The 17,064-nt window shown below is 30.8% G+C and overlaps 6 protein-coding genes across 6 annotated transcripts; 2 read left to right on the forward strand and 4 right to left on the reverse strand.

Annotated features, from left to right (window-relative positions):
* Positions 1–128: 128 nt before the first annotated feature.
* On the reverse strand, positions 129–1,652 carry LOC145759033 (di-N-acetylchitobiase-like). Its single transcript, XM_082572761.1, has one exon. The coding sequence runs from the start codon at positions 1,650–1,652 to the stop codon at positions 348–350; it is 1,305 nt and encodes a 434-aa protein (XP_082428887.1). The 3' UTR covers positions 129–347.
* On the reverse strand, positions 1,505–3,427 carry LOC145759034 (di-N-acetylchitobiase-like). Its single transcript, XM_082572763.1, has one exon. It carries the CDS (start codon positions 2,938–2,940, stop codon positions 1,846–1,848), a length of 1,095 nt encoding a protein of 364 aa, XP_082428889.1. The 5' UTR covers positions 2,941–3,427; the 3' UTR covers positions 1,505–1,845.
* A 462-nt stretch (positions 3,428–3,889) lies between these two features.
* On the forward strand, positions 3,890–5,234 carry LOC145759665 (CCAAT/enhancer-binding protein gamma-like). The gene has a single exon (XM_082573515.1). It carries the CDS (start codon positions 4,142–4,144, stop codon positions 4,646–4,648), a length of 507 nt encoding a protein of 168 aa, XP_082429641.1. The 5' UTR covers positions 3,890–4,141; the 3' UTR covers positions 4,649–5,234.
* Positions 5,235–5,979: 745 nt separating this feature from the next.
* On the forward strand, positions 5,980–7,628 carry LOC145759114 (uncharacterized). The gene is made up of 2 exons (XM_082572867.1): positions 5,980–6,156; positions 6,308–7,628. Exon 2 carries the CDS (start codon positions 6,346–6,348, stop codon positions 7,267–7,269), a length of 924 nt encoding a protein of 307 aa, XP_082428993.1. The 5' UTR covers positions 5,980–6,156; positions 6,308–6,345; the 3' UTR covers positions 7,270–7,628.
* A 1,466-nt stretch (positions 7,629–9,094) lies between these two features.
* LOC145758923 (uncharacterized) lies at positions 9,095–15,762 on the reverse strand. Its single transcript, XM_082572617.1, has 21 exons — positions 15,531–15,762; positions 15,214–15,315; positions 14,952–15,056; positions 14,776–14,871; positions 14,596–14,705; positions 14,353–14,475; positions 13,759–14,003; positions 13,460–13,563; positions 13,306–13,379; positions 13,014–13,135; positions 12,629–12,734; positions 12,381–12,544; positions 12,127–12,288; positions 11,726–11,843; positions 11,257–11,501; positions 10,899–11,113; positions 10,269–10,484; positions 9,966–10,041; positions 9,511–9,601; positions 9,395–9,445; positions 9,095–9,309 (listed from the first exon to the last, which is right to left on the reverse strand). The coding sequence occupies exons 1-21, from the start codon at positions 15,670–15,672 to the stop codon at positions 9,193–9,195; spliced, it is 2,784 nt and encodes a 927-aa protein (XP_082428743.1). The 5' UTR covers positions 15,673–15,762; the 3' UTR covers positions 9,095–9,192.
* Positions 15,763–15,809: 47 nt separating this feature from the next.
* On the reverse strand, positions 15,810–16,954 carry LOC145758924 (calcyphosin-like protein). The gene is made up of 2 exons (XM_082572618.1): positions 16,758–16,954; positions 15,810–16,450 (listed from the first exon to the last, which is right to left on the reverse strand). The coding sequence occupies exons 1-2, from the start codon at positions 16,871–16,873 to the stop codon at positions 15,940–15,942; spliced, it is 627 nt and encodes a 208-aa protein (XP_082428744.1). The 5' UTR covers positions 16,874–16,954; the 3' UTR covers positions 15,810–15,939.
* Between the last annotated feature and the right edge of the window lie 110 nt (positions 16,955–17,064).

Consider the following 17,064-nt stretch of genomic DNA (forward strand, 5'->3'; position numbering starts at 1 on the left):
ATCTATTTTAATTAAGAGCTTTTAATGTTATTGCAAATAGAAAATATATTATAACGCAGCTATATGTATAATATCTTTAATAGAAGTTGATATATATATATATATATTTATATATATAAGCATAATCAAAAGCGCATTTGCATGAATATAATATTAATTGAGGCAATCTCATGACAAATAAACAAGAAATAGAAAAAATTAGATATTTATAACAAATTGCATATATTATAATAAAGCATTAATTTAGTATTGATGGGATAAGAAAAAAATTTGTAATATTAATCACAGTAAAATTTATATGAATCACAAGCAGACCAATTTAATTTTGAAGATTTAAATTCTGAAGACTACAAAATATCTTTTCCGTTTCTCTTGAAAGGAAAGCTGGGATTCTTATTTTGTTCCATCATTTTAACATAGACGTTGATTATGTCCCACATTTGCTCCCTATTATCAACTGTAGCCGGATTGGTAGAGGAGTAATCAAGATCATCCGCAGTCCACATCCCTAGACCTCTCAACCCCAATGTTTGTGCCATTTGGTATTTTGCTTTAAGACTTTCCAAATTGTCGTACCAATATTGATGATACATGCCGTCTTCTTTTGTGGTAAAGTAAGGGGATTTTGCGATCGGGTCCCATTTCAAACCACCTATGTTTGAAGGCAACTTTGCTTCTATGTCCCTGTATGATTTTTGGGATTGTGGGCTTCCTACAATAACACAGACGTCACCTCCTGTGTGGTTGTAGAATTTACCGCAAGTATAATCATACCCATACCATGGAATTGCCATCACCAAATGATTTGAACTGATGTTTACATTGTGAATATACAGGTTGTAAGACTCCTTAATTAGGTCATAGGGGCTGTTTGCTTGAGCGAATAGAATATCAAGCGTGGCGTCGTAGTCCATGACTATAAAGTAGTCGGTGGCCTTTGACAATGGAACGTAATCGTAACAAAGCCCAAAAATGCAGCCAGTCATATAGGGGGAATAAAATGCATCCATTGTAACAAGGTAGTTCTTGTTAATTGCTTTAAATGCAGTGTAAGTTTCGTTCACCAAATCGTTCAATCCTTGCTTGTAATGTTTACTATAAGCAGGACCTTCAATATCAATATTGATTCCATCAAAACTGTAATTTTTAATCGTGTTTATCCAACCATTTGTAATTTGCTTCCGATAGTCTGGCTTGTAAAGGTATTTTAACTGAGATCCGACAAGGTAAGTGAATCGTATTCCTCGTTCGTGTGCATAGCAATACAAATCTTGATATGTATCCAATGATCCAATCCAAACTACATTCGAAATTGCGGTCCAATTCCATTTCTTCCAGCTCTGATCCGAAGCGCTGCTGAATGCCACAAGCTCCTTGTTGAATTGTGTGGTTACAACATTGCACAAATCAGGTTTTGAGCAAGGACAGGGTACAGCTTCAACCGACACGATAAAAGCAATACAAAAACAAATGATAATTTTTCTCATTATTAAACTTAGTAAACCTAAATACAAAGCAAAAAATGTATATATTCGACTTATCGTTATACAGAAAATACTAAATACAATATTAACTTTTGTTCTACATAATATGAAAAAAAGGGAAAACACTACGTCAAATCTAAAGTAAACAACATGATTAAATAAATGCATATAAGAAAAAGGTAATTAGTAAATTTAAAGGTTGCATAATCACTAAAGTGCAATGCAATATCATAAAATTTAAATTTCATTACAATAAAAATGAATATTTCTTTTTTGAAAGTACATCAGCAATAACAATATTAACAGTGAATCCTGAAATTAAAATGATAGGAAAACATACAGCAATAGCATGGTCCCTTACTTACTTTAAAAGTAACACGTACTTGGTGATTTGGTACCACATTTCTTTAGTTTGATCAACAGTTTTTATGTCAGTAGAAATGTAATCCAGGAAATCAGCCGTCCACATTCCTAATCCTCTTAAATTCAAGGACAGCGCCAATTCGTATTTTGCCACTAGGCTTTCTACGTTATCGAACCAAATTTGATGCCAAATGTTATCGATTTTGTAGGAAAAATAGGGAGACTTTGCTACTGCGTCCCACTTGAGCCCACCAATGTTGCTTTTCAGATACAATTTTTGGATGTCTCCAAATCCTTGCGACACTAGTTTGCCTGTGTACACGCACAGGTTTTTACCGGTGTCGTTTATAAACTTGCTGCATGTAAAATCATATCCATACCAAGGCAAAGCCATTACAAGATGACTCGGGTCAATTGATAGATTGTGCAAGTAAACATCATAAAATGCTACAATTCTGTCATATGGACTATTAGCCCCTGCAAATTGACTCAAGTATTTAGCATCGTAATCCATTACAATAAAGTAGTCAGTAAATTTTGCAAGCGTAACAATATCATATCCATACCCATTAGGTCTTGACATAATATCTTGTGTGACCAGATATGCTTTATTTATCGACTTGATAGCAATATATGTCTCATTAACAAGGTTATGTATTCCTTCAACTATTTCTTTGGTGTTGGCATGGCCCTCTAAATCAATATTAATACCATCCAAACTGTAGTTTAGCATCGGCTCAATCCAACCATTCGAAATCTGTTTACGAAATTCAGGCGAAGTGAGTTTTGGATAATAAGTTACAGATAAACCCACAAGTTGTGTAAATCTAACATTGTGGGCATGGGCATAGCAGTATAATTCGTGGTAGTCTTCAGATTCTAATGAGCCGTAATGTATAACGTTAGTTATTTCAATCCAGTTCCATTCCTTCCAGGAGTTATCTTTTCCGCTTGTAAACACGATCAAATCCTTTCTATAGGTTTTGGTAACTGGCATGCACAAGGACGTGTCTGAGCACGGACATTTATAAGCAAAAGTAATATGTGGAACATACACGAAAAATGCGAATACGATATATAAAGTGGATTTCATTTTATCAAAAAAGTTGACACAAGTAAAATAGATAAAAATAAACGGCTATCACTATCTTTTTATAGAAAATCAATATATATACATTTGTTTATTGCATTATGTAATTTAGTTTAAATATGCCTAAACGTTAATATTAACTTACAGACTTTCTTTAAGTTATTTTTTACACTGTAACTACCATCGACAGTGATTGCTCTACTATTATAAATCAAATGTGTCGTAACTTTCTTTTTTTTTCGTACAATTTTATTTTGTTATTTCGTCACTCCTTTGTTATAGTAGTATTATTTTTTTGGTGTATATTTTGTAAAATGTATTTTATATATCGCATTTATTAATAATATAATCTATACTGGGTTTGGTGACCATGCCATAAAATAATTAAAATCTTCATGTAAACATTAATACTTTTGACATGTTTTAAATCATTAAATTGATTTTGTCATTTTTTCCCGTCGCATTGTTGTAATATTAATTGTATATCGTATTTATTATTTACTTTTATCAATGCGCAAAAAACCAAAATAAAAAAAAAAAAAAAAAAAAAAAGACTACAAAGAATATGAAGTCACGTGTTTCGAGGGGATTCCCGAAAGAGGTCATGACCCTTGCGTCATCATTTGCCCATTTTCTTTAAAAATAAAATGTAAAAGCCAATTCTATTTCTCTAGTTTATTTTTTACAGTTAATAATGAAAAGTAATTCTTATAGCATTATATCGTGTGGAAAGGCGCTTAGACATGCAGACGACGAATCGATTTTATTGGCATTCTTGTAATTAGAACGGGAAATTCAAGATTTTTTATGACAGTTTTTAACAACCGTCTCCAGTCTCGTGTTTATTTACGTCATGTTTTGATATGACCAACTTTCAAGTTAAAGTATGCCAAACCGGCAACCGCCCATTGATGTAACACTTTTTCTATTAAGTTTATAGTTTAAAAGTTTAGAATAATGTGGTAGTTAGATAATATAATAAACATAGGATAGGGTACAATATAATAAACATAGGATAGGGTACAAATGAATAAGAAATAATTATTTAAAATAGCTTTTTTTACTTACAGATTTATATCAAACTATGGGCTAATTTGTTTATGCTGTAACTTTGTAATGCCCCTTTTTAAAATTAAACCTTTTAAAATAAAATATTGAGAATATATATTTGCCTACAAGGTAATAATAGTCAAAAACAGAAAAAATGGACAATTTTACTCCGACAGCTAACAATGGTGATGAACCCTCAACCTCCAGGAATACCACACAAAACAATGGGCAAAATTCAGAATTTAAACTCCCCCAAAGCGTGATACAGTCTACGGGGGGTGGAAAGGCAGTTAATCCCAGCAAGGTTAAGGCAAAGGAAGAGATAATTCATGGGACGGAGGAATACCAAAAGAGGCGCAGGCGCAATAATGTCGCCGTCAAAAAAAGCCGAGAAAAATCGAAAGAAAAGACCATGAGTACTTCAGAAAATATCGAAAAACTAAAAGTTGAAAATGTCCAGCTCGAAGCCAAGGTAGAGACTTTAAATAAGGAATTGGACATCCTTAAAAAAGTGTTTATGGACCATGCAAAGGGTTTTAGTGGTGGGGGTACAGAGTTACCCGATTTAAAACAACTTGAGGTGTTACTGGGGCATAAATTAACCGATAATTCTTCAACTGCTGAAAAGAATGGGGCTTCAACTTCGAAAAACGACAGCTAACACAATACACATTTCTGTAATTTCCTACATGTAGGATAATATAAACTATTATCATAATTCAATTAAATTGATTTTCTGCATCTAGTCAATTTTTACAATGTTGCAGTTATTAAGTTATGAAGTAATGTCTTAACATATACTTAACAAGCTTTTTGGTTAGCTTTTTGGATTCCATTTTTTTTCAGTAACTGTATGCGGTTTTTTATTGTTTTATGACTAGATTAGGTGAATTTAAAGCACTGTGAATACGAGTCAAACAGTGGGTTTTGATTTCTTATTTGAAATGATTTTTAAATATAGTATAATAATGTTTAATAGTTGGACAATTTAATTGTTAGACTGTAGTTAGACAATTTTTTTATGTATTTTAAAAATTTCTGAAAACCAGCATTTAAAAAAATTTTTTTTTATTAAAATTAACAAAAAAAATTAAAAATTATATTTGTTATTAATCTTTTAAAAGGCTTTTGATTTTATAATGAAATTTACTTTGTCTTCTAGTTTTAATTACTTTACTTTTTGACAAACAGTTTCATATATGCTTACTTTTACATATTTTATTTTGATTTCGAAAGCTTTGATTATGCCTTTCAAAAATATTTTTAATTACAAATATAATAAAAGGTTATTTAAAAAATCTCAAAAAAAACAATTTTGTTTATTATGTTTATATAAATACATATTTTTTGCTTAATTATTTACACTTTTCGTTCATAACTGCATTATTAACTGTAATTAATATTGCATATTATAGGAAAAATTGTATGAACAATTATTCTAAATTATTAAAAAATGCCATAATGTAAAAATTTTTGTTTTTTATCTAATTTTTTTAAAATTTAAGATATTTAATTAAAAACCTAAGTCAGCATTTTTAAAAAAAAGTTACACAGGGATATGTTTTTGTGATTTTTTTAAAAATTACCCGTTAGAATTTTTAGGTGCTGTTTGAAGGGTAAAACTTTAAATTTGAACAGCATTACGTCAGCATTAACTTAGAACTGATCTGGTGAAGTTTTTAAAGGGGCTTTCCCGTTCGAGCAGATTGCGCAATAATGGCGTATACCTACGTCATTTCGGAACTACTTACAACACGTGACTCGATTTTTTTTGTTAAAAAAGATTACACAACATTATTTTTTTTTATAAAATTTGTTTAAAAAAGGTAAATTAGTACTTTTGCGCTGTTTTTGGTAACATTTATAACGATATTTTTGTTGTTATTAAGTAAAGAAAAACACAAAGCGGATGAATACATTCGAGTATGGTGTCATTACCATAAGAATTTTCTTTAGAAGTCTCATAAATAGAAAGCTTAGGCTAAGTTGAGAGGTTAATTTTTTTGTTCGTATTTAGCCTAGTTTTGCGAGATAGTCACCTAAATTTATTGAATTCATTATCCTTTCGTCATTCCTTATTCTTTTTCTTATTTTTTGGTTATTTAGGAGGTCTGTAGGCGTTTATAAGTAAAAGAAGGGAATTCGTAAATCATTACAGAAAATTTGCAGGTCGGGATATTAAAGGAAATTGTGTTTTATAAATTAATTTAGTTTGTCCGCCTATCGGTTAACGCCTGCCTCTTGTATTTAAACGTATTAGTTTCTAATTTAATGTTATTTTTATATTACTAACTTTAATGAAATCAAAAATACGTTTTAGATTGGTTTTATTTAAAAAAAATATGATGCAAATTGAAAATGGCGTCTGATCCCAACTTTAACAGTGCAGGAGCTTGCAGTAATCCTATGTCTTCATCAAACAACTTTGATTTTACTGATTTATATCAGAACGAAGAATCATTTGATCTTTCGACTTACATCGCAGGGGCTGGCAACCTAGAGCTGTGTAACGACGACCTGTTTCAAAATCTTTTTCCACCCTCCTCCCCTCTGCCCCCCGACCTTAAAAAAGAGTCGCACGATAATTTTGATGAGGAATTAGACAGCTGGTACCAAGCCACCACCAGTGAGCCACCTTCAAATTGTGCCTCCGCTTGCTCATCAGCTGCCACATCCCCTGTTCCATTCAATTACTACAACACTCCGCCAGTCACACCTCAACGAGGTAACTCTCCGCACCACTTGCAGTTTGATGGACTAACCACACCGATGTCTTCCTCCAGATTTGCCCAAATGAGGAATGACTCCTCCAATAACAATTATATCGAACATGCACTAAGTGACGAGCATTCAACAAGTGCGCAAATTATCGTTAAGCCGGATCCAGATGGCCCAGCACAGGGCAATACTTTCGCTGAAAGTGCTTTTACTGCTGTAAAACGAGAAGGATCTCCTTCTGTTGTTCCAGGATCAGTTATAACCACCAACACAGCTAAATTGGCCACAAAACGACCCTCAGTTGGCAGCAATTATGAAACCCCCGCCTTGAAGAAAGGAAAAACCCTAACCAAAGGAAGCTATGAATATCAGCAAAAACGGGAAAGAAACAATGTTGCGGTACGCAGAAGTCGAGATAAAGCCAAAATAAAGGCGATGGAGACACAGCAGAAAGTCGAAGAGTTGTCGCAAGAGAATTCGAGGCTCCACGAAAGAGTCGCCGAGCTTTCCCACGAACTTAACACACTTAGGGATCTTTTAAAATCGTTGCCACACATGGCATAACAAACTAGAAAGTTTCAAGACTGTTTTATAAGTTCCATGATTTTTTATTTTGCTTTTACTTTAACGATATCGTTCTACAAAAAAAAAGAAAAAAATTTCGTTGCATGATGTATCATAGCTTTTTATAGATTTTTTTTTGACAAACTGATTATGTACTATTTTTGATTAGTCGTAAAAGTTTTTTTTATTTTGTCGGGTTTAGTTTTTAGATTTTATAAATCGCAAAGAGTTGTTTTAGAAAATTGTTTTCTAAAAAAAAAAATATATATATATATATTTTTATTTTGGCCGACTTTTGTATGTTAAAACTACTAATATTTTTGTTAAAATAGCTTGTAAACTACCAACAATACTTTATATTTAACTAATGTGTCTATTTTTAATTAAATTCTTTTAAAAAAATATATATAAAAACTAAAAAAAATGTAAATTGGCAACATGTTTAAAAAAAATTTCAACTTTTTCCATGTGTTACTTTTATTCTTTCTTTTTCCTTTAATTTAATGCTAATTTATTGAATTTTAGTTCCGTGTTGTTTTTTAATTATGTAGACGTTACGGGTTTTTATTTTCTTTCTTGTTCTTAGGTAATTCTTCTTCTAGTTGTTCTATAAAATGCCTTGCTCTAATAACAACATTGTAAAAATGTTAAAATTTGCATAAATAAAAAAATGGTAATCATCACAATTTAAGTGTTGTTTACGAAAAAAATGTACAATTAAATTAAGTTTATTATTTAATGTGTTCACTTTTGAATTTCAGCACTTTTTTGTTTGTAGAAATTTAAGTTTATTTGAGTTCATTTAGACAATATTTAGTTTTTACCGAATTCATGTTAAAATTTTGGCTTTAAAATGTACAGAAGATTTAGCTTAAAAATTGAAACGATTACAAATAATACACTTTTGTTTATCATTAATTTTCTCCACCTTATTGTTTACATGTTATATAAATTGTCATTTTGTTTCTCATTAGCTATTAGGGTCACGTGACTATAGTTAAATGTTAAAAGTTTAAAGTAAGGCTGTCAAAATGAAAGGTCATCAGAATTTTAACTGTAGCAGCTATCAATAATGGTAAATAGAACTATTCATTAATTTCTATAGGCCTACACACAATATAAATATGTACTTTAATATATCGATTATATTTAATGCCTAGTGATAACCGTGTTTAATTCATCTACAAAGGCCAGTGTTCTATTTTTAAACCCAGTATTTAGTTAAACTTAAATTACGTTTTGTTATTAGAATTGACGAGGTCCGAAGTCCACAAAGGGAAAACACGCGCTGTCGAATAGACATAAAAGGAGCACAAAAACAGGTATGGTAAGGTATCATATAATATTAAATTTACCTAGTAATAGTTAAGAATATATTTGTTTTAGCGATGATATTATTTTAACGTCGCTAGCGCTAGTTTTCGATAGCGATAACGCTAATCTAATGTTTACGTTTAAAGGCAACGGTAACCGATGTACTACGCTTCTATGCGCACGTAGTTTGTTTTACCAAGTGCTTAGTCTTACGAACTACAATAGTCATATTTGCCTCGGCGTTACCTTACTAAAAATTACCGCAGCGCTCTTGGGCCGGCCCAGATCTTGCCCGGCGCTTTATGAATATAGGTCAAACAATGTTATTCACCTGAAATTTAAATTCCAACGCCTTTATTACCTCGTAAAAGGTTGGTGACATAGAAATTTTTGGTGACACTTTTTGTAAAGGTGGTTTACGCGTATGGGCGTGAAAAAACGTTTGTCATAGCCTACATATGTTACAGGTAATACCTAACATATTTCTCCTAACAAAATACCGACATTGTATCAAAGGTTACTTTTAATGCTTGTTGAAGAAATAATAAAAAAAAGAACAGTAAAACGAAGGCAATAATAAATAAAAAAATGTTAAATGAAATAATATTGCTAAATATGGACTTCCACAGCAGATATAACTGTTTCAAAATTGCTATTTTCAGTCATGTAGACAAAACAATTTAGTGGGCCAACATTGCGGTTGTTCAACGAACCGCAGTGAAGTTTCTAAACAACAAAAATATTAGGTTCTATTGCATCATTACGAGTCAATACAGTTTTATAAATTACATTGTTCTTTTATTTTTATTACCTGAACGAAAGGTAAGTTGCATACTAACTTCCATGCTGTTTCTTGCAACAACTGTAAGACATACAAAAAAGTAAATTAATTATCCTGATAGGGTTTAAAAATGTTGATAATTTTACCTTTATTTTTACTTTAAATGTGTTATTACAAATAACAACGATTTCTAGTTGATCTTGGCTTGAGTTTTTATTATTAAACCACAGTTGAGTTCTAAAAAAATCGTAATGTTTTACTAAAAAATTATAATTTTAGACTTATAAAATGATAAAATTTTAATTAAGTTATGACATTATGTTTATGTATATGTTGGAGAACAATATTAAACATTAATATTTTTAGCCACAGACTTAAGACATTGCATACAACTTGTGCAGGCATAATAATATCACATGACCCTTCCAATTGTTTCACATGTTATTTCCTGGACTTATTATTGTTTTTTCCACAGCACCTTTTCACATGACTAGTTACCATTTAAATCTATTGTTAGGGGAATTGTTTTTCAGCAAAAATGGGTGTATCATGTTACTAGTCATATGCCTGGTGAGTAATCTATTCTTGTTCAAGTACTTACTTGCTGATTGTTGTCATTTCTTGATCCGGTGACTGCCTGTCATATGATGAGTAGGTTGTCACCCCACAAATTAAACCTATTAAACAAAAAAAAAATTAAAAGGGGAAATTAAATTTGAAATAAAAAAATCTTAGGGTTTATTTAAAGAAAAAAATTAATGATACAAGAAATGCGTTAATTTTTTTTTAAATATATGCTAAATTTATGACAAATTTTTGTTTAAGAAAATAATATTTTAATTTGCTTATTTATTTTTTATAATAATTAGTAAATTAAAAAAAAAATTAATTTTTTTTTCTTTACCTTCTACAGTAACAAATGTATATGGTTGGGTTGATATAGAAATATTTTCTAATCGAGGGAGTTTTACATTAACCAACATATCTATTTTCTCCTTCTTTATGGTGGTAAATATGTTATCAGACAGCGTGTCTAATGTTGGCAGGTCTTGCGACTGTTGAAATTGTAATTTAAATAACAATAATGAAGTGCTGTATTGGTCCATGCTTAATTTGCCATCTAAAATCATAAATAGTTATTTAAAAAAAAAAAGGTTTTGTTATCATGGTTTGAATTATTATAATAAACTAGTCAATAGCCTGCCCTACAGTTGGGTTTTTAGTTGTTGAAATGTGGTCACATATCTAATATTAGTTCACCCTTGCACCACAAACAGCAGTTTTTTTTATGTATATATTTCCCATTAGACTCCATTATATATAAATAGATTTTATACCGGTATTCAATTTTGAATTTTGAACTGTTGACTATTTTAAACCGCCATAAAATTGGTTTATCATTTTTCCGTTGCAGTGTAATGTTATTAAATAGTTTTGTCAAATTACTACTGATACTAAATCATTAAGAAAAATGAATATAAATCACTCAATTTCTTTTCACCATTGAAGTCAAAATATATAAAAACATTGTTACCTCCATTGATAGCTACATCTTTCAGCAGAACAACATTTTGATTTTTAAGCTTTTCAGAAATTCCATTTAACATAGTTATTGTTATAATGTCTTTATTCGTCGGGTCGTTTTTGTCCACAACAAACAGGTAATCATAAGTGTTATAATCAATTAATTTTATATTATTATATTTGGTGCTTTCATGAATATAAACCACTTTGCATAGAATACTGCATCTAAAATAAAAAATATGTATTTATAGAAACTGCATAATATTAATCCCATGCTATATTCACTATAGCTATTTTAAAATTTTCGAGCTAAAAAGTCGCAGTGGCCTACAATAGATATAATAGGCAAATTTAAAGTTTTAACTTACCTATATATAGAATCTAATTTTTCTTGTTTTATATTAGAGTATTGTATAAGATTTGGTTGTTTGTATAGAACGTCTGTATTTGTACAACCTTCCAATGTTGGCCTGTTAAGGTCACTGTAAAATGTATTTTTGTCCTGGTTTGATGTAGTTGAAAAAATTAGCTTACTTGACGAGTTTCTGGCTAATAACTTGTAACAAAAACTGGGTGGTTTAATGTTTGGTGACTTCTGAGATCCACATAGGCTCTGTAGAAACAAGAATTATTGTAAATATATATTTTAAGACTTTTTTCTTAAAGCTTGTTTTTATATATGAAATAAGGCTGCCTGCCATTAGGTCGTAGATTCGTTCTCCACTGAATTGGTATCAACCACCTACTGTTGGGTTTTGCGTTCAATCCATACTGGTTTAATATTACCAAGTTATAACTATTAACATAAAGATATTTTTGTTATTGCTTCCATCTTACCCAAGAGTCTGATTGACTGTTGATCTTCTGACTTTGGCTTTCACTGTTTTGGACTTGCTGTAAACCAAAACCATCAGAGTTCCAAACCGAATTTATTAAACTGAATAACGAAGGGCACCTGAATTACAACAAAATGTTGATGGTTTATAATATTGATGTAAGAACATATTGTAAAGCATTGGTATAGCAGTCTTTACCATAAGTTTAAATTATAGCATACATAGCTTATAGTCCAAATTACAATGCCCATCAACTTAAGTCCAAATACTAGTACCCTTTACTATAAAATGAAAACTGGTTAATAGACAGATTTATACATATCAATATATATATATATAAATATCATCCACCAGGCTTCATTATATATGATAAACATTTGTTAACTATATAATATAAATTACTGGGGCCTTGTCGTTCTTCCACTTAGATAAAGGTTTTCGAAAATAACACGCTGTCCTTCTCCATGTGTTATCAAATGCAACCACTTCTCTTGCACAGACAGCACGGCGTCTAACTCAACTTCGAAAAACACACCAAAAGCATCTTCGCATAAAAATCTCCACCTTTAAAAAAATTCATGCATTTTATATTATATTTATGGGCCATTTTGTTTAGTAAAATAAAGGTATATATTAAAGTAGAGTTCTTTATAAACTTTAATGGTGTGGAATTATTAAATGGTTGTTGTCGTTGGTATATTCTTTGAATGGTTGCTGCCAAACTAATAGAGTTTTCAATATTTTGTTTTTCCACTGCTCTTAACAAACTTTCGCAGTAATTATCACATGACAATGCAGCTTCTTTATTTGCTAAAGTAGTCTGCAAAAGTAAATTTATATATAAGAATATAACATTTATATGCTTAAAATTGGTATATATGTTTTATATGTAGGGTTGTCTTACTGGATTAATGTTTGCGTTTTCATCAGTTTGTTTGTGGGTTAAAACTTGGATGTGGTTTACACATAACAACACTGGAAAGTTGTGGTTCTCTAGGTTCATGCATTTCCTAAAAAAATCAACATATTTGTTGTTTTATTACAATTTCAGGAAACACTGGTGTAAATATTTATTTGAAATGTTGTTTAAAATGTGCAAGTGCAAATTGAAACCCCCAAAACATATATCTAGTCCATATATGTATTGAATATGTATTTTAAATGCTTTAACGGGTGTCTAAGACTAAGCCAAAGTTATAAAAATTTCCTTACAATTTGCCTGTGAAATTGACCTCTTTACATTAAGGGTAAATTAATATTTATATTTTAATGGCTTGAGTAGTTCTTACCATGGTGGAAATATAGTGAAGGTAGTTGTAAGATTTATATTATTTTCGACAATCACTTCATGCTGTAGTATTAGAGTATAAAACTGATCATTTTCCTTCACTTGATTACCCCTGTCCAATACCTATATTAAAAAAAATCTTAATTTGACAACTTCTAATGTATATAATCCTAGTTAAAAAAAATGGAAAGTTAAATAATTTTTTATTCGTTTGTTTGTAATAAGAGTTGTGAAAAATATGTTCCTGCGTTTAATTATGAAAAATCTTATTGAATACTTTTTAAATGACCTACCTTACATTCTAACACATGAAGTATGCCTTCTTTATGGTGTGATATTGCCTTCAGTGTTAAACTATATTGAATATCTGTAAAAAAATGTTTAATAGTTAAAAATATATGCAGGTAGTGGCAGTACTATATATATACATATATACATTGGGCTTACCTTTTTCATTTTGCTGTATGTTGGATTTGGATTGATGTTTGAATAAAACGTAATGAGTCTTCTGCTGACGGTTTACTCTTTGAAGCTGCTCAGCGAAACCATTTCTATAATTTTGGGTCAGTTTGTTATTTAGTCTTATAACAGGTTAGATATATAAAAAAGATTAGCAAAATTACAAAAAAGTGTCATGTTTTAAGTCACTCCGTTGGGATTTTTTTATTTAAATTTAATTTAAAACCAGAGTACCTTAAATTTGATGTTTAATAACAAAAAAATTCTATTGACCATTCCATTCTTACTTTATAAACTTTTGTTTTTTTGCTGAATCATACAACGAAGCAGAAACTGAATATTCCGGTGCAGTTGTGTTCATACAATCTTCATCTATTTTCTCTATCACCCCTTCAATCCAACTTGACCCCTTGACCTTTGGCTCAAGGTCAGTCAGACTTTCTTGGGGGTCACTTTTGTTTTGGTAGTTTGGTATTTCATCGTCTTGTGTTGAAAAAAGTGTAAGGCTGATATTCTGGTTATTCTGTGACAGCTGAAAAAATATCCGTGGCATTTTCATTAGACATAATTAAGGTAAGTTTATTAACAACTATATTACATTGCTCCACACCCCATGCCATAACTTTTGCAAACCTTTAATAGTAAATAGTAGCAGAAAGAAATGCATACAAACAGTAATATTTTTTGGTATTTTTAAAATTGTGAAGTAAGTTATACAGGACTTGGTCTATTTACTTTTAGACTCAGCATAATAATGATAATTTGCAGGCTATATGGTAAGCATACAGTATGTGTGGTACATTGCACATTTGTAATAATACATAATAATGAAAATGACTTTTTGATTATTATTTTCATTTTAAAATTGTGTAAATGCTTACTTGTTGTTCTTGTTCAGTTTGTGTAGTAACAACATCAATTTCTTGTTGAGTTAAATCAAGCAGAGATTTGTCGTCCCCAGATGTTGACCCAAATTCGTTTACAATTTCTTCATCACTCTCAATCTAGATTTAACAGTAAATCAAAATTAAAGGAACCAAAAAAGCAGAAATTCGGAAACAAATTTTCTTGTTATGATTTCTATAACGTAACATTGCGATTTTAATTTTTGTTAAATAACTCACCAATGGGATTGCCAGAGGTGTATTGTCCAAACCAGAGGGTTCAAAACTGGTTTCGTTATTTGCATGCAATGAAAAATAACTTTTCTCTGCAAAACTTGATCTATTTAAACCTAAAAAATTTTCAAAATTGATGTTTTACCATAAACATCACATATTTTTTAATGATTTTTCTTTTTATACCTGGTGTTATTGGACTTATGGCAAGCAAGGATTTTATCCGTTTTCGTTTTCTTGCTGTTGAAAATCTATAAGGTGTTTGGGATAATATTGGACTACCTAAATACCCACAAGTTTGTTTTAATTAACTATCAACAAAAAAAATTAGTTTGTTTATTTTTTAGTAAAAATTGTATTACCTGATGGTGTTCTCTTTACCAGACTGCCACTTCTGCCAGTAATATTTGTTCTTTTAGTTGTTGAACTATGTAAGATAGGACTTGATGACACATTGTCATTTAAATCTGGTAATACCAAGAAAACTTGTTGAAATATCCATAATCAACTTTTACTGTATAACAATTTGGTTATAGGTTCAGGGTTAGATTCCCACTGCCTCATTTCAAAGTAATCTTAAGTAAGGCAAGGTTGATATAATATGTATATATATAAGAGCATTACCTTCCAAATCAAATTGAAGTTTTACTTTCCTTGCATTTTCCTCTTCACTCGAACTCCAGTTATTAATACTTCCATCTTGGGAAGCTTTTAACTCACTATTATCTAAACATTTATATTGTTACTTGTGACACAATTTTCGCAATTGCCAACTGCTTATTTGCGGATACTACTATGAGTTAGGGTAAGCAGGTTATAGTTTAAGTTAGAAGTGGTATTATTGGCATAGGCACATTGCTAACAAAGGGTATAATGTACATTTTCACTACTACCTGCAGGTCGTCTTAATTTAAGTTCAGTAATATTTTTTTGTTTTTTACCTGTTTTTAAAAGATTCGTCGATCTTCGTTTTCGTCTTTTTCTTTTAGGGGTTTCAGACAAGGCCAGTAAATCCGAGAAATTGTTTTTATATCCTTCCCAATCTTTTATAGGAGTAACTAAACTACATTTATTCTTTTTCATGGTTAATAGCTTTAAAATACCATTTTTTGCGTTTTGCTATTATAAAAATAGGGTAATCACCCGGTAAAATGTTTCTCGTTGTAGCGACTGCTGTTTACAGTGTTGTCATCAATTTTATCTTGCTTTTAGAACGATAATATTTTGTTTTAATCCAGCAATTTTACTACAAAACAACAGTTCTAGATAAATAAAACGTTTTTAAACGATATATTAATATATTATTTTATTCAAGTAATACATAAATAAAGAAATTGACTGCGAATTAGTTTACAGTTTCCATGCTTTTCGCATCATAACGTCGAAGTAAATGTCGTTGTCTACCGACGCGCTGACGCCTACGTAATAGTTAAAAAATTCGTCGTACGTCACCACTCCGTCGGGATCGCCCGGCGTGTCGAAACTTTTCAAGAATGACAAAAATACTTGGTCTTCAGTCCAGTCACCGTTTTGATACTTAGGATGGTGCCTAGCATCGTATACACCATGTAGATCTTCAACAGTTATAACACCGTCGCCTGTACGGTCCAGCTTCTTGAACGCCCTTCGTATGAGATCCTGTCTGCATTTTGGAAGAGGTGGACGCAGCTTGACGAGAAATTCGTCGAAGTCAATGGTGCCGCTGTTGTCTCGATCGATCCGTTGGAACAGACTTCGTATCTCGTCGATCTCTAAGTCCATTCCGTAGTCGTGAACTCCCTTCTTAAACTCTTTGAAGTCTAAGCTTCTGCTGTTGTCGTCGTCCATGATGCGAAAACACCTTCCAAGTCCTTTAATGCCACTGTGTCAAAAATAAGCGGTTGTTATGGCTTTTATTTACGGGTTTGTAGAAGTAACGATAATAAAAAAATAAAGGATGCAGAAATAAAACATTAAAAATAATGCGTTTGAGAAAAAAAATGACAAAATCTATTTTATAACTTTGAATTATTTTATAAATATATTATAGTATTGCTGACAATTCTAGCAGTAAAGCTTACGTTAGGCCTAATGTGACTTGAGTACTGATAAACCTACTTACTTTAAGTAAGTACTAAATTATGACTTATATTGGCATAAATTGGTAAGTAATTTATACACAATTTTACCTTGAACCTCTCGCTAAGCATTGCAAACGCAATTTTTCCAATGGATCTTCTGTTGTTCTTAGTTGTTTTTGTGCCTTTTCTGCCATTATCCTGTCATGCCTTGCTGTGCCAGCCATGTTTAATTTTTAGTTTTTGTTCTAATGTCTTTAAAATAAGAACTTTTGATTTAGTTAAACTAAAGTTAAGGTTATGCTACTTTTATAAGTTTACTAACTTTATTATCTTTTATATAACACTATTCTTTGGATACAACAGATTTTAAAACAACTATCTATATATTATACACACAAAGGGCAATAAAACAAAA

The sequence above is a fragment of the Corella eumyota genome, chromosome 7 (assembly GCF_963082875.1).
Source record: "Corella eumyota chromosome 7, kaCorEumy4.1, whole genome shotgun sequence".
In the NCBI taxonomy this organism is placed as follows: domain Eukaryota; kingdom Metazoa; phylum Chordata; class Ascidiacea; order Phlebobranchia; family Corellidae; genus Corella; species Corella eumyota.